Genomic DNA, 24194 nt, shown 5'->3' with positions numbered 1-24194 from the left:
TTAGAACGGTTCATTTAGGAACTGTTCACGGAAAGGTTCTTTGGGTCTTGTCTGGCATCATTGCAAAAACACCTTTTTGTTTTGTAGTGCAGCTGATGTGTTCAACCAAAGACTCATGCTCCTGATATCATCCTTAAAATCACATCAGATCCATAAATGGTTAGTTTTCTGCTGCTGGTCATCTACTGTCCGATAGCACCTTAAAGATGACAGAATCACAGACACAGTCAGCCCTTTCACCCAGTTTATTCATGTAATCGAAAAATTACATAAAATGAGAAATTCCAAATTCGTCTGTGACACAAATGAAAAGAAATTAGACCTAAATAGTTTTGCTTCTGTGGGGAATCAACCAACTATACTGTGACCTCAAAAAGTATTTGAACAGAGGAGCTGCATACATTTTTTTTGGTGCACTATATAACAACTTGAAAAAACTCCAAACTGAATGACATTAGATGTGATAAACTGTGATGAACTGAAGTTCAAGGACTAGAATCGTTTGTCTTCAGATGACACTTGATATTTTCTATCTAATGACATTTAAGTACGACCAAAAAGTGTCCAAATACTTGTTGACTTGGTGTTTAAATGTCATGAAGTGATGAACACACTCCATGAATGTCTTTGCGACAAGAGGAATACTGGAAGTACAACTAATATAATATCACATTTTCTGTCTGAGATCAAGTTGCGTATGATAAAGGACAAGAAATGACCCTAGATGAGTATTAGCAATGGTTTTGAAATGATCTCTCCATTCTGTCAACCTGAATAATAGGCCTGAAAATTCATCGTATCTCATTAGACAGATGGGAACACATCCCTGGATAAAGGGTGCAGCTTCTGTTGCAGGGACAGTGATACATAAACAGGCACAACCTGACGCTCGGATTTGGTATTTAATGCAAAGTTGATCTGCATGCATACATGAACATTAGGACTCTCATATATCCCGGTTCCTCCGTCTTCATGACAGCGGACACAGCCTGCTTTAGACTGTACGCACAAAAGAGACATCAGTGGTACAACATGAAATAACATTGTACAGCACAAACAGTTACAGACACACATAAATACACACGTACATTGAAAACAAACAGCACATACAGTACAGCACACTGTACTACAGTAGCATTTTTTTTAAAGACTCTCTCTCTCTCTCTATAGAAAGTAAATACACTTTCTGACGTACTACTAAGAGTTAAATAGATTTCAACATACAGGAAACAGATGCAAGACTACAAGATGATTATTTTTTCATTAATTATTGCAGTCTAACAATATGGCTTTGACTAGTGGAAAATCTTACAGCACTACAAAAATGAAAAAGTCGATCTCATTCTTTCTTTCTAATGTAATTTTTTTTTAAAAGTTCTTCCGCACTGTTAAAATTAAAGTCTACTTGTGTGTAGCATGTGCTATTCTAAAGTATGTCATTCTGTTTTTACTAAGATATTTGTTTTTTACAAACTTTACAATCTTAAAGCATTTTGATCACATAACAACCAGCCTAATGGGTTCGGATATAATCCTGTCGTTATTTCATTTGCTAACAGAGTTTATAAAGGGACACATTTTTAATCTGACTGACTGGAAAACATATAACTACTGACTTTTTGAAATGAAAACGTATAGGTTTGTATTTCCCATCATGCAATACAATACCCATTTGAGAATTACTTTACAAAATATGTTTGCCTCTTTACCCCAGTGTTCATAAACATTTATGTAAACATTTATCCCTCCCCGAAATATGCATCAAACATGTTTATCAAATGGCAGTGTTTACTCAATGCTTAAAAACATAAGGACATAAAGAAATCAAAAAGCCCTAAGTCATCATATTTGCAACCCCACATTAGATTTGCCAGCAGTAAGATGAATATTTTAAGCAGCATTTTTAAAAATGATCATGCAGATATATTGTGTTTCACAGCAGGAATGATTGTTGTTGATCAGATGTGTGAATTTAACAGTTTATAGAAATATTTTCATACTGTTATAATAGAACTGTCAGCACAGTACTACGGTGTGGTTCATTCTCTCTTTGGTATTTTTTACTGTTGTGATTGAAGCTCATGCATTCTTATAATTAATTTTGTAATTTTGTATATAATTTTGCATGTATAAATATATATATATTTAATCGATTAATAATTATTTTCAAAAACATCATTTAAAACTAAAGCCCTTTTCCATAATTTCATACATTATGCAAGTTTTTATGAACCATGTTTTGTTTTTCATGTAATTGCGAATTTATATCTGAGATGAACTGAAAGTTATTAACGGACAACTGCATGGAAAAAAGAATTTGGAATTTTGTTTTTGTTTTTTATGCAGAAAACAAAGCACAGAATTTCTCAGAATTCTAAGAAGAAAAAAACGTAGAATTTCCAAAAACAAACTCAGAATTCTGTCTTGTTTTCTCGTAATACCAAGTTTACATATTGCAATTCTGAGTTTATATCTCACCAATCTGAACTGTGAGAAACAAAGTCCAGACTATGATTGCAAGAAAAAAAGTCAGCATTGTGAGATGAAAAGATGCAATTACCTTTTATAATTTTAATTCAGTGGCGGAAACTGGTTTCCATATAAAACAAAGCCTTCACTTTATGCAATAATCCTAAATTCATTATACTACACTTAGGCTTGTTTTTTTTTTCTACAATAAAAACTAAAATCAAACCTTTACATAATATTCAGCAAGCAGTCATTCTAATATAGCAGAACATCCCAAATAATTTGTGACCCATCTTTAATTTTACATACATTTTGAACAGATAACAAACATAAAAAAGTTTTTTTGAAAGAGACCAGTTCATTTCTGATTGTCATGTGTGAGTAATCTAGCATCAGATCATCGGGATGAATGTGCTGTGAAACACTGACTGACTTCTGAATGCACACTAAAAGGGTTTGGGATCTCCAATCGTCCTGAATAACTCTTAATTGTAAAGATGATTTGGTCCGGTGTGTGCAATGATAAACTGTGGTGTTGTCACAGACAGATCTAGTACTTACTGAGCTTTTCCTGATCTTTTGCTGGCAAGGCTAACGTGAATATCACTTGTTTTCAAATCAAGAATAAAATATAAAATCATAATACTACATGATATGATAATACATCATAGACGAGTGAGAACTGCCAGGCTGCAAACCATCTGAGCGTTCAGGCGGTCTAACGTGGCACATCTAACACAGTTTATCAGCGTCTCTCATTGTCACAGATGGCGCCGTATCATCAAACTCACTGATGGCAAACATAATTCATCATATACAGTAGTAGGATTTTGACCTCATGCAACTAGTCAAAGCAGTAGAGCTGCATTCAGCACTGACAATTTTTCGGTGAAAACGGGACAGTTATATCAAGCTAGAGTTTTAAAATCCTCTTGGGTTTTAACTAAACAGATCTATTCCCAGTGGCAGAGCTCAAGCTGTAATGTGCTGTTTCTGTCGGGCTGATGGTGGAGTACCTAAGGCAGCATCAGAGACCCTGGTGGTCAGTAAACAAACACAGAGACTTATAGAAAGTGTAAACAACCTGAACCTGAATGGCAGTGAAAAGACCGAACGTTGGCGGGTTATGATTTGTGTATCTATCCATAAGAGAGGAGCGATAAAAATTCTGTCAAGGCAGTGAAAAGCCTTTCACCTGTTTGGCAAAATTCCCCCCTCATCCACCTTCCTTGAGAAACAGCTTCATGTCTGTCACTTTTTAAACATGTCCTGCAGAGGTCCCGGCAGGAATTTGAGAACGGTGTCTAGAATGCTCTCCTCGTCCTCGTCGTCTTCCGCCCCACAGCCTGCTGGGATGGCCTTTTTGGGGCGAGTCAAGGAGCCTTCGCATGCTTGCTCCATAGCCGCTTTCTCCTCTGCCTCCTTCTCTTCTTTCTTCTTTAGACCATACTATGTTAACATAAAAAAAATATGAAGTGGTGATTAAAGCTGCGGTAGGGAACTTTTGACGCTCTAGCGGTTAATAAACAGAACTGCTTGCGTCTTGCCGGAAGAACATCGTAGCCGGAACTACTTCTCTCTGTTTATGTCTATGAAGAATCACAAAGGTACTGGGTTACTCCGCCGCGGTATCCCCGAAGCAATCTAAAATAGTCCGGATATAAACACTTATTATAGGTGCACCCTAGTGCACGGTTTGGAAAATGGATTCATGGTGTACTCGCTTATTATATACATTTTTCTACATTTTGAACACAAACAAAGTTACAGACCGCAGCTCTGATTGGTTATTTTTTACCGGGAGCGATGGAGTTTCTGCAAATGGCAATAGGACCACTGGGAGGAGCCAGAGGAGCTTGATTTTTTTCACAGATTATCTGTCTCATATTCTACTGTCAGGACATAATGACAGGTTTAATAAATATGTAAAAAATATTTTTTTACAAAAGTTCCCTACAGCACCTTTAAACATGAGTAGAACAGGAGGAGTGGACTATTGAAAACATTGCAATAACACAATTTCTCATCGCTCTACTGTATCTTATGGATAAAATAAAATTCAACACTATGCAAACAAAAGAACTATAGTATATACATCATGTAATATACTATATGATGTGTTATATAATATACTATACTATTTGATAAAAAATTTAACCATAAAACCACTAATATTATGAAATATTTTTGTGGTTTAAAATACATTTTTTCTTTTTAAATATCTGCTAAAATGTAACGTATTTCTGTGATACGCAGCTGTATTTTCAGCATCATTCCTCCAGTCTTCGGTGTCACATGATTCTTCGGAAATCATTCTGATATACTGATTTGCTGCTCAAGAAACATTTCTGATTATTATTAATGTTGAAAACAGTTCAACATGGAAACCATGTAAAAAAAAAAAAATCTGGATTTTTCAATGAATGGAAAGTTCAAAAGAACAGCATTAATTTGAAACAGAAATCTTTTTTTACATTATAAACATTATAAAATTACCAACCCAAACTTTTGAACGATAGTGTACTATATACTACACGACACTGGAATAAAATTGATATTCTACATTATGCAACAAACAGAAAAAAAAAAGATAGTTGCCCTATTTTGGATGCACCTGAGACTTAGTTTCAAGACTAAAACTCCATACACAAAAGCCTTTTAGTATCTTAAATTCATGATTTATTCAGGCCATAAAGGCCAAACATTAACACATTAATATTTTAGCATTTAACTGTTGTCCTTATTTATCATATTGGACTTAAAGGGATAGTTTTTTCAAAAGTAAAAATTCTGTCATCATTTATTTAACCTCATGTTCATAGGCTCCCATCCCATGTATGCTCGATCCCCCAGAGCACCCAAAAACACGAGATAAATCAACTGAGATTCTAGAACTTTTCTGATTGGTGGATCTCACATAGGATCCCTTTGGGTCATAATATACACAAATGCCTCTTTACAGTAAAAACTCTTACTAAATTGAGTTAGTAACTTCTATTGGATTGTAAATATTAGGTAATGTATTTTTTTTTTTTCATATTTAGGCATTTTAAGGCGTTTTATATGCAAGTGTTGACAGAATCATAAATCTTCGCCTGAATGGATTTCCTTCTAATGTGGAAGACAACAGAAGATATTTTGAATAATCAGTTCCCATTGACTTCCACTGTATTTTTTGTCCACACAATGGAAGTCAATGGGAACTGAATCTGTTTGGTTACCAACAATCTTCCAAACCTCTTCTGCTGTGTTATGAATGAGATGAGGGTGAATAAATGATGACGGAATTTCATTTTTGGGTTCCATGTTTATCAATTGATTCACGCGTCCTGGTCTGAGTCTAATCAGTGGTCACAAGGAGCTGAAGTGAACGGGACATGTGGAAAGCGTACCTTATCTCGAATGGCCTGTCTGACCTTTTCCCTGTCGGCCTCCATACGAGCATGTTTGGCCTTTCGCTCCTCTTCTTGTTGTCTGAGCGCCTCCTGTCTCTCTTCTTCTTTCTTCTGGGCATCAGGGTCCTTCTCTTCCTCTCCTCCTAACATCTTCCCCATGTCTTTGGTTGCCCCTGTGCAAATAAAGAGCAAAGATATCATAAGGAGTTTTCAACGGCTGATACTGAAATATTAGTCACTACCATTCAAAAGTCATTTTAATTTACTTTACTTTTCTTCATTTTTAATACAATTGTTTAGCAAGGCTGCTTTAAATAGATTAAAAGTGACAGTAAAAGACATTTATAATTCTACTTAAGGTTTATATTACTTTCTTTTTGTAACTTTCTATTTATCAAAGAATCCTGAAAATGTGGATTTTTTTTAAACAGTAAAATGTTTTTTTCAATATTTTTTTCGTCCTGTTTTACAGTAAAACATTAATGTCTAAAATTTCCATTTCAAAAATGTCTGTAAGATATTAAAATGTTCTTTTTTGAAAATGAATGTACTTTATATATATAAAAGTTAATTTAATTAAATAGAATAAAAAAGCAACAACAATTTGCAACTCAGCTAAGACACATATGCATATATTTATAAACATTACCTTTTACCATGCTATTTATTTGTACTATATTTTGTTTATCAAATATATTTCTCTTGTTTAAAAGTTTTTAGGCGTAGGTGAGCTTCAGTAAGTCTGTACTTATTTAAATGTTTAAGAAGATTCCTATTTATTTCTCTTTATTTGTAAAACTTTTTATTCACCAAAGAATCCTGAAAAAATACAGAAAACAACCCATTTAAATTGGAAAAAATATATTTTTCCACAGCATATATAAAAATGAATGTCTTCAATTCCAATAAAACACACACACACACACACACACACACACCTTCAGTAAGTCTGTTCTTCTTATTTTTTTTTACTTCATTCAAGAATCCAGAAAAAAATGTGAAAAAGTCTTAACAACACTGAAAACTTTGCCTGCACAGAAATTAAATTAAAAAAAATATAGTCAAACAGAGGAATTTGCAATTTTACTATTTTTACTGGATTTTTTTTTTTACACTACTAATACAGCCTTAGTGAACATAAAATACTTATTTTCAATGCCACAAACTCTTGAACGGCAACATAATTATATATTATGTGTTCACAAGTTTCTAAAGAGAGACTGATCAAGTTTTGCACTGTGAAATCTCCTAATATGATGATCCACTGAAGCCAAAATGATGAAATCAAACAGAGACGGCAGAATAATGCATGTGCCACTCCTCTCTCTGCCATCTGCTTCATTGGTGCAGCTCTAATACACAAGCTGTGTATTGTACTGTACATCATGTTTTGGTTTGAGCATACAACACCCACAGGTCATTTTGGATAGTGCAACAAATGCTCTTAAGCAATGGCTGTGTTTGCATATACCTTTATGTTCACTTTAATCATATGTTTTAAAATGCAAAGCACAGCTGTGTTTGAGAATCATACACACTGATGTGAACGGTCTAAGCACGATTTGGTTGCAAACGCTGTAATATTGCTTTAAGTCAAGTCTGTGTACAGTCATTATCTGTACACTTATTCATTATTAATGGCATTCATTTATAATACATGATTGTGCATTTGAAATCTATGCATTACCTTCACATGAGTTTAATTGCTTCAGTATAACACTGAGGACACTGAAGAGGAAAGGAGTGGCAGTATACGCTTTGAGTGGTCTTTAACTGTCTGCATGTGTATGCCGAGAACAGCCTGAGCTGACATAACGTAGTTCATATCATGTCAAGCTGCAGAATGCCCATGGTCCACAAGGATCGCATGAAGTCATTCAGTTACTGTACCCTCAGGTCATTCAAAGCCTCAGCCAAACCAAACCCTCCACCAAACCAAAGCTTCCCGAGTTATAATTAACAACCTGCTCAGTTACTGGGACACTTAGTGTTAATCTAAGCTTTTACATTTGAACTTTAACAATGTCATGGCTAAAAGATGCATATGAAGGGTCTGTAAAAACTGTCAAAACAATTAATACAATAAATAACTGTAAATATCCCAATTCTAACATTCCATGATATTAAAGTATTAAATTTTAACACTGCTTTTTATAGTATTATTTTTTTTACTAACAAACTAAATAAAAAAATAAAAAAATACACCATTTGTCTAATTTAAGTAATCTAGTATTATCTTTTGCTTCTAAGGACGTGTATTTTTGCCATGACAACTCTTGGAGAGGTTAGCATGGTAATATATGTGTCAATGTGTTTGGTCTTGGTGGAATAGATCTGCTGCTCCTGCAGAGCAAGTACAGAGACCTGCTACTTCCAGTACGTCCATGACATGCAGTTGTGAGATTGCAAGACATACTGCTACTGCACATATAACATAAATGAGACAACCCTTTATAAACATACATGGAATCACCCTGTATCAGATCTGTACAGGTGGAGCTGGGGAAGGTGGGGGGTTTCTGAAGTGCACTGCAGCTGCTACAGCGACCACTAGCCGAGTATTTGAATGTTTGAGCTGCAAGCTCATTGGTTGTTGATACAAAAAATAAATAAATAAATAAATTGGCTGCACCACGTGACTAATGATGTCATTAAGTCAGACTGAGTTAGAGCCTATCAGCCTGTGCCAAAAATTACAGAAATTTGTATTTATTTATATGCAATAAGAAAAATATAATCTAAAATATAATATTCCGATATAATCTGATATAAACTATATCTTTTATACATGATGTTTTTATTGGAAAATAATATTATCTTTTTTTTTTCTTAGGTTAGCTTCAGTAATCTGTGCCACAGTCACAGTGATACTGCACAGTGATAGGTAAAATGCTCAGTATATCCTCTCTTCTGCCATTGGCTGATTCAACAGATAACCCCACCCTGGAGTCACACCATTGGTTAAGCCATTGTTGCTGTTGCCGTGCAAATCAGGATGTTTAAAAACAAGAATTTAAAAATACTAATGACAAATAATAACTAATAAAAAATTATTCAGATGGTTCAGATTTTCTCGTCCCATGTATTGTTCTAAAAACACAACGCAACTACCGTTCCTGAGAGCTTGAAGTAAGATATAGGGGACTAAATGTAGTCCTGTTGTCTGTTTAAAGCCACACAGAGGATGGTTAAAGTAACAAAAGAGCTGTATCCCTCTATCAGATACTTCATGGCTTTACATCAAAGCACTTGGCAGGAACAGCAGTGATGGTTATGGATGGACGAGCAAATCTGGGCTCTGCATAACGATGGCACTGCTATCTCTGGAAACAGCCTAATTCTTAATGATACGTGAATTATCAGAGCTTAAGAAATTAGCATATTAATTAAGTTCTTTTATAACAGCAAAGCAGTAGTAGTAAAATAGGTCACTTGCATTTTATAACCGAAACACTGCTCACGTTTAATACAGTCTCTAATGCAAACAACTTGCATAAAGTATCTTACACAAAGAGAAGAGAATATGAGAATGATTAATAAGAGGTTGGTGAGTGTATCTGGAGATATTTTGTGTAATAATATCCTTTAATAATGTCATGTGAGCCATTAACTCTTTCCATGCCATTTTCAGGCTTTCCGTGTTATCACTGTTATACAGTAGAGGGCACTATTGTACATCCTCTGAAAGAGTACTGAATTTCTGGAACAAAACCCAGCGAAGAAGACACAGAAACTAGCGATCGCGTATGTGAGCAAATGCATATGCAAAATAACATGATCATCAAATATTAAACAGCATATAAATAAAAAATGAATAACGTTACTGAATGAAATGTCAACGCAGGAAGTGGTTTAAGACTGTGAAGCTTTGGCTTTTGATGGACTCGCTCTACTCCATCTATGTTTTGATTCTCCATCTATGAATCCTATCCAGATGTAGAATTTGATATTATTTTCTCAGCTTTCTGTTCAATATGTTGCTTTTGTATGAAATTTACCCCCGTTCAAGTGTTGACCAAAAAAAAAATGCATAAAGCTAGAATAAAACTTTTTTTGTTGTTTAAAAGCAGAGCTCCGTTCTTTTTCTTTTGACATTTTGCATGTTCAGATATTCATATAACATAATATTCTGGGGACATGACAATTTTGTGAAAATGATAAAAAAATCTAAGGGCTGTTCTGAAGCTCAACATTTTCTATTACATTTCATGCCCATATTCTGTTTTCCATCTTTCTTTAATAAAAGTCCTTCACATTAACAGACAACAAACATAAAGGTTGTTTTTTACCGTCGACTCTTGAAGAAATTCTATATGCTTCTGAATAATTTGCAAGGGTTGAGGAAATCAGCCTAGGGAAAGTCTGTTTAATAATGGATGATTTTCATGAGTAAATCATGCTCCATTATCCAGAGCTACGAAGAAAATTTAAGCCGTGTCGCTTTATAAGATCAATGTTTAAAAACACATTAAAAAACAAAAACACACACATTTGATACGATTTCTAGATGTAGGGATCAAATTCATAGCATTTGCATATCAACATACATATATATATATATATATATATATATATGCACACACACACAAACACATACATCCATACATACATTATACATCATATATATTATATTATATATTAAAAGTGCCACATGACACATTTCTTTCATATTTCATTTGACGTTTTAGAGTTTATAGTCTCAATAAGACGCCTAGGCCTCATCCATGCAGAAAAGCAAAGGAACGGTGTAAAATATGACATGAGGTGAAAAGACTATCTGTGTTTCTTAAAGACACCTCGTGCAGAAGGTTATTGTGTGGTCACAATGCAATCTGCTACATCTGGCCCACTCAAGGGAATTGACGGGAGAAATACATATCGTTTTATTGCTTATAGTCACTCAGCTGATGGAACCAAATCTTCAAATTGATTTAAGGGCTCAGTGACCTTTAGACTAAATTATGTTTATCAGATGGTGCAATGTCATATAAAGTAAAACTATAAGCAGATCAATAAGCACTTTGCTTTTTAAAAACATATTCCTGACTTACTTTATTATTACCAATTACAATGAGGTAAATTAACTGGTATAAATGTAATTTAAATTAACTGGTATAATACATTTAAAAAATTTGTATGTTTTAATATTTAATTACAAATAAATATTTTTATTTAATGAATTATTTTATCACATATCACATTTAACAGTAAAAATCTCTACTGAGATCAATTCCTGCTTGAATTATGCATTTTAAATTTCTTTAAATACACACACACACACACACACACACACATATATATATATATATATATATATATATATATATATATATATATATATATATATATATATATATATATAAAGAAGATTATATATTTATATATAATATATAAATATGAAAACATAAACCTTTCAGGTTGAAAGCCATTTCTTATTTTCATTGAGTGTAACTTGGTGTACTAAAATGACTAAGACTGATGTAAACATTTATAAAAACTACAGTATATATAAAAATATATAAAAACAAACAAAAATGGCTAAATTAGTTAGCCGACTAAATTAATTAAATTGATTTAGTACATTTATAAAACTAAATTAAATGAAAATGGAAAACCTAACTAAAGCGAAATATTAATAAAAACTATCGTGTCATAATAATAGTAAAGTACAGAACACTACGTACAGAAACAAAATAACCAGAATTGGTCCTAACCAAACAGACCTGGACTGAGACTCATTCACACACAGAACATCTTTGTAGAAACAGAACCGTGTGTTATGTCTATCATGTCTGTCATCCACAGCAGTAGTTGATGACACTTACCACCCAGCGCTTGCTTCATCACAAAATCCATGGTGCACTCAGATACGTGGTCTGCTTCCAGCTAAAGGGAATGTTGCATTTAGTCTAGCAGTGATCCTGATTCAGCCGATCCACCACAGTGTGTCAGTCTTCAGTGTCCTGATGAATCCTTCACACCTACTGGGAACAGAAGGATGTACATCAGAAATCCTGACAGCTCGGTTAGATAATACTGATCACTACAGTCTCAATACAAGCTCATCCATCACATCTGTGAGCATCTGAGATGGAGTTTAACAATGCTTCTAAAAAACACCTAAAGATGCACGACACAAGACTAAAGAACAGCAAGGAGATGAATCAAAGAAGCATTAAACAAACCAGAATTATGTGTGTAACTGTTTGTAACTAGTTCCTATTATTTACGTAAATCTGCCTCCACTTACCAGCTTCATCTGTTCTTCTTGGAGAACTCCTAACTGAACATTAAACAAAACTGCATGCTTGAATAGCAGGAACATGACAAACTCTCTCTCTCTCTCTCTCTCTCTCTCTCTCTCTCTCTCTCTCTCGCTCCAGTAGCTTCATTCATACTCAGTCACACTCCTCCCCCTCATTTTTCCATCTCCCTTTAGCAAAAAAGAAATGTATTCTGTTAAATTTAAAGGAGGTATTACCCCAATTACTGCATGTTTCGGTTCAGCTTTTCAAACATTGCTTTATTTTTATGACATATTTTTTTCTGTATTCTCCCTGTAGAAATATTATTGTATACACAACTACACTTCTGTCTGAACACACACACACACACACACACATACATACATATATATGTATGTATATTGTTGCCATGCTGTTTGCTCATCTAGGTCTTTATGTAAACCTACATAATGAGAAAAACATGATTAAAATCTCTCCAAAATCATCCCCTTTAAAGCACCACCATGAAAAATATTTATTATTAATACTTAAACTTTGTTTTACCAATGTAGCTTAAAATTACATCAAATACTAAGATTCAAATAACTTTTTTTTGCACAAAAAATCAGTAGATTGTAAGAAAAATGGTAAGATATGTATTAAAGATACAACAAAAAATTCTAAATCTAGACAATCTAGTGTTCCTGACCCATGCAGCGGCTGATCTTTCATTCTAGAGTCAAAATGAGGCTGTGCTAACAACCGCCATCTCTGATTAGCATAACACAAAGCATCCTTCTGTGACCTTGAGGATGGGTTTGTGAGCCATTTATCCCGTTCAATTCAACCTGCCTCCACTACCACATCAACACACACACAGTATCGATGGAGATGGGATGCTTAACTGATAATAACAAATGCATGGGTTTTTGGGTCCTAATAAAAGGTACTTTTTACAAAAACAGCAATAGTATGCCTCAGCGAGACATATATTAAATATAAACATAACTGCATACATGATAACTTTATATTTAATACTTTATATATAGATTTTTTTTAAAATACATGTATCAGCTGTATAAACGAGATTAAAGCATGTCAACTGATTCATTGTAAATTAGAGTACCACATAAGCAAGAAATAGTAACACTTTACAGTTACCGGTACATGAGATATTTTTTCCACAATTTTTTTTTGTCTGAGCACCAAAAAATCAATTGATTTGCATGGACAGATTGTGGCATAAAGTACAGTAAGTAACTGTGAATGTATCCGGTGGTAGATTATCCACTTCAGGCATGGATCTCTGTGGCAGTGCAGTAATGACTTCAGTAAAGATTCGTTCTCCATGATTCTCTCCATATCCTCTCTTATCTTCTGGGGGATCCTTTCAAGAACAGCCATTTAGGAGTGATACACATAGTCTCTGATTACTTCCATTAAGCCTCTTTGAAGCTATCTTCAGCCACAGTTTAATGAGTCAGGTAAAAGACGCTCGGGGCCAGTTCAACTCAATAGATATGGACAAAGAAAAGACTTCGTCTTGTACACATTTTCCTGAAAATGTCTGTCATGTGCACATAAACTGACAGTCACCACTGATAAGCTACTACTAAATACTGTAGAAACATATTTTTTTCTGTCCCCACAGCACTGGAGCTTCAGCTTAAAAAAAAAGCTTAGAAAGCTTGTCTGCAAGCCATTATTTTAATTATTCCGCACACCGTTTGCAGCCCTATTATTATTATTTTTTTTAAAGTCATTTAAGTAATCTACCGATCCCAAGTTGTGGGGTTTTCACTGACTCTTTCAGCAGGTTGCATCATGTCAGCAGGTGACAAGTGGGTGTCTTTTTGAGTAATTCATTGAATCATTCTTTCAACTAATTCAATCAAACAGGAATTAAATAAGTAAGTTAGTCACTGAGTCATTCATTCAATCAATTCATTCAAAACCGCTGAAATTGCTCCCAATAGCCTTATTTAGGATACTATTTGAGGGACAGCCATTTGTAGTGGAGTCCTAAACCATAGTATATTATCATTTCCACTCATTTAATCCCATAATGCATTCATTAACTTGTTTTCATTTATTAATTCAATGAACTATATAAATGAAGCGATGTAGGGAAAACTGGATGAGGTAGAAGCAAATTCAAAAACATCTACTGTCTTTAATAATTGAGTCATTGAATCATTTCCTTGGTTTAATTGACTCATTGATTCATTATAAAATCAAACACCACTACTGTGGCTGTAGCTATTTTCTCTGGCCAACCAAAAACAGACAATGTTACAGAAAATATTGCATCTAAATGTAAGATTCTAAATATTAACTTTTTGTTTATTGAACTATATAAATGCAATATATTCACATTACTGCAGTTTTTCCAAATATCAGCATAGCTATATGTCTAGCCTCTATATTGCATTACATATAGACTACTTATACCGTATTTTCTGGAATATAAGTCACACTTTTTTTCATAGTTTGGCTGGTGCTGGTGCACACTTATAGTCAGCTGCGACTTATTTATCAAAATTAAATTGACATGAACCAAGAGAAATGAACTAAAACAAATGAACCAAGAGAAAACATTACCGTCTACAGCCGCAAGAGGGCGCTCTATGCTGCTCACTGCTCCTGTAGCCTACACTGAAGACATAGAGCGCCCTCTCGCGACTGTAGACGGTAATGTTTTCTATTGGTTCTTGGGTCTAAATAAATGCGACTTATAGTGCAGTGCAACTTATATACGTTTTTTTTTCCTCATCATGACGTATTTTTGGACTGATGTGACTTATACTGAGGTGCGACTTATAGTCCGAAAAATACGGTAATGAATGCACATAAAAATATAATGTTTGAGTGCTTTAAGACATTCAATATAGCAGTATTATTAACGCATGAAGAAAATGACACAAAAATTGTTTTTATTCTAACCAGGTAACCAATTCAGTACTGTAAAATATCATAGCACTGCCCAATTATTTGCAATTACATTCTAGATCTAACTTTCCCCAGATGTTTAGGACACCATTTCTACTAAACCACATTACAGAGAATATATAGAGTGGTCAGATCTGCCCTACATTTTTTTATAAGGATATTTTCCTTTTTTTAATAATAAAAAAATTAATAATAAAAAGAACAACATTTAACTAGGGGCAATAAACATGCCTGACATTTACAAAAGGTTTTTAGGCATTTCTGAAATGTTTACACCAACACAAATGAGTAATAACCATTGTTTCAAACTAATTTTATTGAAAATACATTTCAATTATGAATTTAACATGAGGAAAAATATGTCCAGTTGAGTAAAACTGTGGAAAATGAGAATTATATTAAGTATTTAAATGAAATTATTTAGTTTATAGTTTCTGACATTTGCAGCCTAAAACACAAGCCTGAAATGAACAATATTTTTCGGTTGAGTTGCATGTGCTTAGTTTAGCTTCATTTAATCTGTGACATTTCTGCTGAGTTTGCCAAACCACTTTGTGCTTCAATTATTACTTGATTAAAAAAGAAAACATTGCAGTTAAAATGCCAAATTATCATGAAACCATGCACGCAGTCTGGAGCCTGGAAATCTGCCAGAGCAAAATCTTTAAACCATATGCCAATTGCCACAATTTTATCACATAAAAACACTGATTATGCAACTGTAACAACAAACCGAATGGTTCCAACCCACACTGTACACTAGATACGTCTGGACAGTAAATAAGGAACCGATACACTTCTCGCACAAGAGAAGACGTGGGAGGCTGTGGGAGAGAAACAGGAAGCAAGGCATGAAGGGTAATTACGTTAAACTCAGAGCAGCTCTGCTTGGTTTACAAAGCCATTCTGACAGAAGAGCACCATTCAGGGTTAGATTAAATTTGTGGCATGGGGCCTGGCCATCCATCCCAACACACAGGAGCAGGAAAGCAATCTGTTCATTCTCAGCATGTGTATTAATACATCGTGCCTGGAATCATTTTGCCGAGGTTCGACATTTATTAGCACAACAAAACATAAATCTAGTGCAGAGCATCATATCATGTGTCCTAATATTACTGCTATATTACTAAAAGACTGTACAATAAATGTAATGCCTCAGAGCTGGATGATAAGCTCCTCCTCAGAGGTCCATGATGTATCAGAGCATCAACACACACATTTTTTTTTATTTTTTTTATATATATATGATTCTTACCTTAAAGGGTAAGTTCACCAATTTTTTACCAAACTTTATATCGTTACATTGTCGGTAGTATAAGTAAATGAATAATGTGTATTATTTAGATATTTATATAAGATATCACCATATATCTGTCAAACAAAATTTCAACAGATGACGTGTTTTACATCACCTGTGACAGCTTTTATTAAAACTCAGTCTTGTCAGTGGTGAATTATTATTATTATTATTATTTTTTTTTTTTTTTTTTTTTTATTATATAAAGCATTTAAAATAATTAGAAAATGGACTTAATAGGCAGGATATGTTGTTTTATAGTGAAATTAGTGATAAACAACTTATTAAAAGCTTTTCAGCAAAGTTTAAACAGTAAAACACAAAGTAATTCATAAAATAGCTGAAATGTGCAAAGTGCAAAGTTTTGTCTGACTAATTCTGTAATATAAATATATGTAAAATATAATCATAACTACGTAAATGATAATTTTATACCATTTAAAATATATTTTTTTAATTATTAATGTTGTTAAAGAATGTAAATTGGTTAATTGTAATTTAGCTTATTACATACAGTAAAAAATAGTAACTTTTCATTACATGTAATTTAATTGTAAAATACTGTCAAATCTATGTTTTTCTATAGTGCCACCTGTATTATGGTGGTTATTTTAGGGAAACAAACTGATTTTATAGTTAAAATTTAGTTTTAAAATTTTCAATTAGTTTTTATCTTTCATTGTAATTTTTCTTAAAGTTTTGGTAATTCTGTTGTGTGATTTTGTAATTTTTATTAGCTTCTTAATAATTTATCATCTTAATTTCAGTTTTAGTTATTTTACTGTTTTTATGGTTTTAGTTTAAAAGAACTATAATGACCCGATCAAATAGATATATAAACATTAATGGTAATATCACTTAATGAAATCTAGCTATGAGTGGTCTTGTGTTGTCTTATTACAGTGAATTTAATGGTATTTTTGTACAGTTATTACCTTACTTTTTACACATATAAAGTTGACGATGTCAGAGCTAAGTCTACGTTAAGTCACTATGGGATCATAAATATCATTTCTATTCAGACAGAACATTTCTCTACAGAATTTACAAGCATGCCACCAAAACATGAAATCAAATCATCGTCAAAAAAGTCATCAAGTAATTTGTTCAAAATACGAATTGTTAAATGTAACATGATATATAAAGGAAGATGATGTTTACAAAATTCATGTGATTCATGTTAGTGCTGCTTAGGTAATTTGTCTGCAATGCTTCAGATGACTGATGTTGCAAATACAGAAAGCACTGAACACAAGGTGGCAAAAGTTGCAGAGGTCAAGTATTTTGTGAGTCGCGTGTGAGAAGAATGCTTTTGTTTTATGTACCCCGACAGACCCAACAATAAATCTCAATAGCTCTTAAAAACACTAAACCAGAACTGTACCTCTATCTGCAGTCTTTAAATACGCCTCAATTCTTCTACAGCTTATTTTAACCTCAGTTAATGTTACAAATGGAATCTTACAAATTGCAAAGTGTTATCATTTCATATAAATCAAAAATGGAATCTTACAAATTGTAAAGTGTTATCATTTCATATAAATCCAAAAAGGCATGCACTGAAATACAAAACATACATATATGTATTTTTTATGTATACTCTCACACTTTATTTGCAAACTTTTTTTTTGAAAAAAAAAAAGAGTGATGAGTTTGAAGATGGAAAGAGGAAGCATGATGTGTACTGTAGCTCTCTATATGAAGCATACAGACTTTATTAGAGCCACAGAAATCTTCCAGCCTAGAGTGAAGTCATTATACAGTACGAACAGGCGATCTGGAACAAATATAATGTAATTTCATGGAAACTATGTGAGTGGCGCTCTGTGGAGCAGCAGGATTTCTGTCGGCTGAATGAACATGAATAGCTTTAAATAAGCAACTTGCATGGCAAATGCATGAAAGTGACCAATTGGATATAAACTAATGCAAATACAGTAGATAGTAACAATCGTGACCAAACATTTGGGTCGGACTTGAGTGTGTTTTGCTCGCACTGTTTCAACCGCTTGAGGTGCTGCTAATGTTCATGTCCTCTCAGCCTTTATGAGAAACATAAAAAATATGGGTATGGATTTTTGCCGATAGCCGATAGTTCCAGTAATTAACTATCGGTGCCGATAAATCAGCAAAATCAATTAATCGGTCAACCACTAAAATATAAACTGTCAAATGTTGACATCAAGTGCTTATTTCATTTTATACCATGGTCTGTCTGAATACTTGATTCTGATTGGCTGGCAGTTATGAATTAAAACCATTTAATGCACAGATAGTTCCAAATTAGTTTAATCACCGTTCTATATTAACTTTTGGGAAATGCTTTAATCGAAACATACATCACTTGCACACAAACACACATACACACCGGGAGAGAGAGAGAAATAAGCACAGAAACTTCTCGTCAGCACTTCCCTGTGACTTTTATTAATAAAATAGCCTTTGGATCACTATATTATATTCCTCAGAAATAATCGCTGTTTTCGCTAAATTCATAGCATCATTCTCTCTCTTTCTCTCTTGATCAATCGATAATAAATTAAATAATTCTGCAATGTTTCATCTCTGTGTCTGATCTGAAGCGGGCAGAATGCTAGCGCTAACAAGTCGTAACTGACGAAAATATTCCGGTCAAATATTGCGCTACAACTTGTCAATGCTGGTAAATGAGCAATGCACAGCATCAAATGGTTCTTGGCCTCCATGTTGTGCATTAAAATGATTACAATCATAATTAGCTAGCCGTGCATTATTCTTAACTTGAGCAGTGTTATTTTAGCTTTTATTATTTTTTTATTTTGAATTTGTTTGTCATTTTAGCTAAAGATTTAGTCGTTTTGTTTTGTTGTAATTTGTCATTTTTATTACACTGTAAAAAATAAATACCTCTAGTTTTCAGTGACTGGCTACATAATTTTTTTTCAATTGGCCTAATTTTATTTATTAAATTAAATTCACACTAATTCAATTTCTCCAATTTAAACATTTAAATGTAGTCACTAATTCACACATATTCAGTTTGGCCAATTGAAAAATTTAGAGGTTATCAATCTATGGAAAAAATTGTGTTGGAGAGGTCAGAATTTGTATTATTTTTTTCAAAATTCCAGTTATTAAAATTAAAATTATTTCAGTTTTAATTTAAGTTATTTTAGTGCATCAAGTTAAACTAAATGAAAATGAGAAATACTGCCTTGACAACTAGCTAAAATAAAATGTTTAAGTTATATATTTTATTTTATTATATAATAATTTTGTTTATACTATTTCACATGGCAAATGTTTTTAATTGGCTTTAGTTTTTATTTATAATAATAAGTTACTAATAACATTAATATGTTAAATTGTTAGTTATATTAATAAAAATAGAAAATGTAAGTAAAAACTTTTTGGAGTGCCTTTTTGAAGTAAGGAAGTACAGCACTGGTTGGAAATTGCTGGTACAGAAGAAAAATATGATATTTTACACCAGTGTATATCACAAGTCAACACTGGCACCCACTTAAGCCAGTATATGAATATGAATATTACATCGTCGGCTGCGTGAGAGCAGTTGAGGACTCTTGATTTCAGGAAGGGGGTCTGTAGCTACTTCCACTGACCTCCTGCTATGTAATTGTCAAAGTCTATCATTGCGTGCTGGGTCGGGCTCACACAAGAGGTCACGGGAACCCCTCTCTCCAACGGGGGTCAATTAACTCTTGTCACATTAAAGTTATCATGTCATCTACACATTAGGATATTGTTGCTGACTGCACCGTTTAACACCTGATTCATTTCTATTGTGCTGCTGCTGTATTCAAACAGAGGCTGTGCATTACAAACAGATGGGAAGAACTGTGAGAGATGAACAGTTGTGCTGAATGCACGCAATATTTTTGTGCGCAATCTTGTGAGAATGCCTGAATAAATCTGTGCACATATTGTGAAATACTGGACCACCTGTGCAAAGAGATTAGAATTCATGCGTAATACAATATGCCTGGTATTGCTTTACATGTCAGACAGATGGTATTTTCCTGTCTAATTAGAATGTTATTGGCCTGAATAAGCATCATTGGGGACTTCATTGAAGGCTTCCACACTTCCTAAACACATTGAATTATTATATTATCCTACAGCCACAAGGTATCATATTTCCTGATTACACATACACATCGGCTTTGCACTAAAACTGCACATGAGCTGACCCGTATAGGTTGTCATTTTCAGCCAACTCAGGCCTCTTCCTCGAATCTGAAGTGTTTTCAGTGTTTGTATGCCAAATGGCTAACCATGCAGAGGCAGTAAAAATCTGGAGAAGGGAGATAAGCTTTCAGCAGAAATACTTGCTGCAAGCATTTCATCCAAAGAGCATTAACTTCAGACCATTTAGCCAAATTAAAGGTCTTTTCAATTATAATCAAGCCATCTAACATCTTTCCACAGTTTTACTCAGTAATATATATATCTGGCTCACAAAATCGTCCAGGTGCAGTCAAAGTCTATTTCTGTCGAGTTGGTTGGTGAATTAAATGAAGTAAAAGAGTTTATCATCATGGATGACAAATTGCAATAATCACAAAAAACTGTGGGAAAATGTCACTCCACACTTATTGGCCATTTGACTCAGAGAGCCTGTTTTATTTTAAAGCATTTCAATGGTGACAATAGAAGCATGGCCTGCAAGACGGAATATGATCATAAAGCCTCACAATGCAATTTGATGGAGGTTTGAACACAGCTATAAATAATTCAGCACTTGATTCCTCCCCTGCAGCTAGACCTCTCAGCACCAAACACACCGCGGAGGCTTCAAAACCTCCACTCCACACCTGTCACCAACAACGCTCCTTCCACTCGCGCTGGAGGACAGATGTGTCCACATGACTGACTTAAAGTGGCATGAATCTGACTGTTTTGGTTATGAAATACTTTCCGAATTTATTTTAAATAACTGAAGGTAGGCAGACCAATTCCATGACTCTATTTAAAAATGCTATAGCAGCACAAAACGACACTTTTCTTGTTCACTTTTTAATAAACTGCTGATTTCAATCCAACAGTCTACAGCCAATTTAAAGCCATATATATATATTAAAGTTAAAGGGATAGTTAACTCCAAAATGAAAATTTGCTGAAAATGTATCAACCTCAGGTCATCCAAAATTAAAGATTTTAAATGTAAAATTTAAATTGAGTTTGTTTCTTAATGGGAACAGATTTTAAATAATTTAGCATTCCATCACAAGCTCACCAATGGATGCTCTGCAGTGAATGGGTGCTGTCAGAATGAGAGCACAAACAGCTGATAAAAACATCCCTTCTGGCAAGTCCACGTCCATAATCCAAAATAACGCCTCCTCCAGTGAAGAAGTCTGTCCCCTGTTGTTCTCTCACATCAATATCCAATATCCAAATTTGTTTAGAAATGATTTACACTGTTTCACATCTGTGCATATTTCTCTCCTGATTTAGTCAAGATGACCTTTTACACTGGAGAAATAAATATTATGGGTAGAGGACTGGGTATATTAGCCAAAAACAAAGGTTTGAAGATAAAATAAATATATAATAAATTCTTAATAATGTATTTGTTTTTTAAAATCATGCAGCTTTTCACTTCACAAGATGTTAACTGACGGGTGACCTATTCCTTTCCAATCCAGAATAATTACACAGACAAATGAACATGCACTTAGACACATAAATTGTGCATAGACTGTGCTTTCCTTTTGCTGTTGCAAAAGTTTCATGACAATTTGGCTGCTATATCATCCGGTAAACATCAAGCAGCATAGCCTAAATCAAGTTTTTACATATTTTTTGAAGCAGAAAAAATGTGATCTTATCTGCTCCAGCACTATACATCCATTTCATGCATCCTTTCTCTCTTTCGCTCCTTTTATCTCTTCTTACACTCCCGGTCTCTCAGAGACAGCACATGAATAATGGTCAAGGGTTAGGACTAATTCCCATTCTTGCCTGGGGTAGAAAGTAAGGAATAGTAATGTGCATTTACTGCGTCTAATCAGGGGGAATTCTTTTGAAAGCGAGAGTTGCTGCCTCACGTGTATAAGAACAAAGGTGATGCATGCAAAAGCCATTTGAACATCTCAAAACAGAATTACTGTAACTGCTTATAAGCTATATTTCATATTAATAACATTCATGCATTCACATATTACATTACTTAAGTTTGGGGTCCCAGCAAATCCACATAAGAACATGAATTATTTAGCAAAATCTATACATGATAAAATAATCTCCTGCCAGTGTTAATTTAAAAAAGATATGAGATTTACATTACAATTTTCAATGAGAAATAGCTGGCAAATTTTACAAATAATTACACGGCAAATTACATTACATTAAACATGATATTTAGAAGCAGAGCGCCTGTAAAGATAATGTACTTCAGTAATCATTTACAACTTTGACAAAATATTAGTGTATTTTACAGCACAAATTAACCTCCAATATCACAATATCAGTCAACATTCACGGAAATAAAAAACGCATGCCTCATTTATGTTAATATATGTCTTCTTGATCAATAAGCACATTCAAGAATTGGAAGCCAAATATAATAAATTCATTTCAAAATTGCTATTATTATTTTTACATTTGCATAATTGGAGTCCATCTCAACAAAATATGATTTTGTTATTTGGTGTCGTTACTAATATATAAACATAGCTACTGTTTGCTCATGATACTTATAAACCTTCATCAAATTATTAGATATTTCCAACATTTTCATTCTGTTTCATTCTGAACAGGAGAAAATTAATATTCAAAGAATTACATAATAAGCTAATATTATGGACAGTAAGAGCAAATATAAGGAACGAGTTGTCCTATGTACCAGGCAATGTTGGAGCTCAAGGCAGTTTTAGGATCAGATACTGGTTTCTGATTCACACATGCACTCCATCTGAGCTCAACCCCACTGTCAGAAAAGATCAACAGTGGGACCATGCATCCCATTCAGCTGTTTTTGGCCTTGCCTTCCACCGGTACACAATGCAATCATGCAGTCCATCAGCTGACAGATTCATCAATTGCTGCACCTGCGCACACTGTGGTCTCTCATCACGCACGTCAAACGCGCTTCTGTCTCTACCGCTAACCTGCAAAACGCACAAGGCATCTCAAAGCACCTGGTAGGAAACTCACATTTCACTCGCCCTTTACTCACAAGCATGGAGCTGAAACTGGCAGATCACGCCTTACCCTGCGTGCTCAACCCTCTCCATCGCCGAGTTCGCACCATGGCACACCGCTCAGCACCAGCAACATGCTGCATTCAGCGGCAACAGCGAGCCGAGTCTGATCAAATGGATGGAGAAAAGAGCATGCGAGGAGCGAACATTTACAAACCTCGAGGTGGCGGCTCTGTGTTCCTGACTGCTTTGAATTCCGCGTCTGATGGGTGCTGTTCTGTATCGAATCTCCCCCTCCCTTCCTCCCTCGCTTGTCAGATTCTCCCTCGCCCGCCCCTTTTCCACCCTTTGCCATGAAGAACTGTTCCTACAGCGTTACGAGGAGGTTTGAAACCCCCCAAAGGAGGTCCAAACAAAATGCGCGGACTATTGTGTTTAAATACTCTTTTCAAATGTTTCCGTAAACACCAAAGTTCGATTTAGAAGTTAGTCAGAGCGCGTCGTCAGACTGAAGTCGCGTGCGCCGGAGAACGCTGTTCTATTGTCATTGTGTTGATTAAACGTGTATAGGCTACGTCACAAGTTTAGCGATGGATAGCATTGAGTTTGTGTGATTCGAGAGCGAGACAGCTGTTTTCGTTTAAAACTAGGAATTTAATTAGCGATTTTCAACCTTTTTTTAGATTTCCTTTTTTCTTTTTTCTTCTTTTTT

General features: G+C 34.3%; 1 protein-coding gene across 3 annotated transcripts; it reads right to left on the bottom strand.

The window, feature by feature from the left end:
- Positions 1 to 230: 230 nt before the first annotated feature.
- Positions 231 to 23980, bottom strand: LOC113057824 (complexin-2). Of its 3 annotated transcripts, none has more exons than XM_026225358.1 (4): positions 23700 to 23980; positions 11690 to 11848; positions 5862 to 6037; positions 231 to 3918 (listed from the first exon to the last, which is right to left on the bottom strand). In XM_026225358.1, exons 2-4 carry the CDS (start codon positions 11718 to 11720, stop codon positions 3721 to 3723), a joined length of 405 nt encoding a protein of 134 aa, XP_026081143.1. In that variant the 5' UTR covers positions 11721 to 11848; positions 23700 to 23980; the 3' UTR covers positions 231 to 3720. The 3 variants fall into 3 exon arrangements, with proteins under 3 accessions (XP_026081143.1, XP_026081142.1, XP_026081144.1); XM_026225357.1 differs by having other exon boundaries at positions 11690 to 11845; positions 23700 to 23979; XM_026225359.1 differs by lacking the exon at positions 23700 to 23980 and adding an exon at positions 12115 to 12243.
- Positions 23981 to 24194: the final 214 nt, after the last annotated feature.

Source organism: Carassius auratus, chromosome 39 (genome assembly GCF_003368295.1).
Source record: "Carassius auratus strain Wakin chromosome 39, ASM336829v1, whole genome shotgun sequence".
NCBI classification, from domain to species: domain Eukaryota; kingdom Metazoa; phylum Chordata; class Actinopteri; order Cypriniformes; family Cyprinidae; genus Carassius; species Carassius auratus.
Note: the sequence above shows the minus strand (reverse complement) of the source record. Positions and strands in the feature narration are given on the sequence as shown.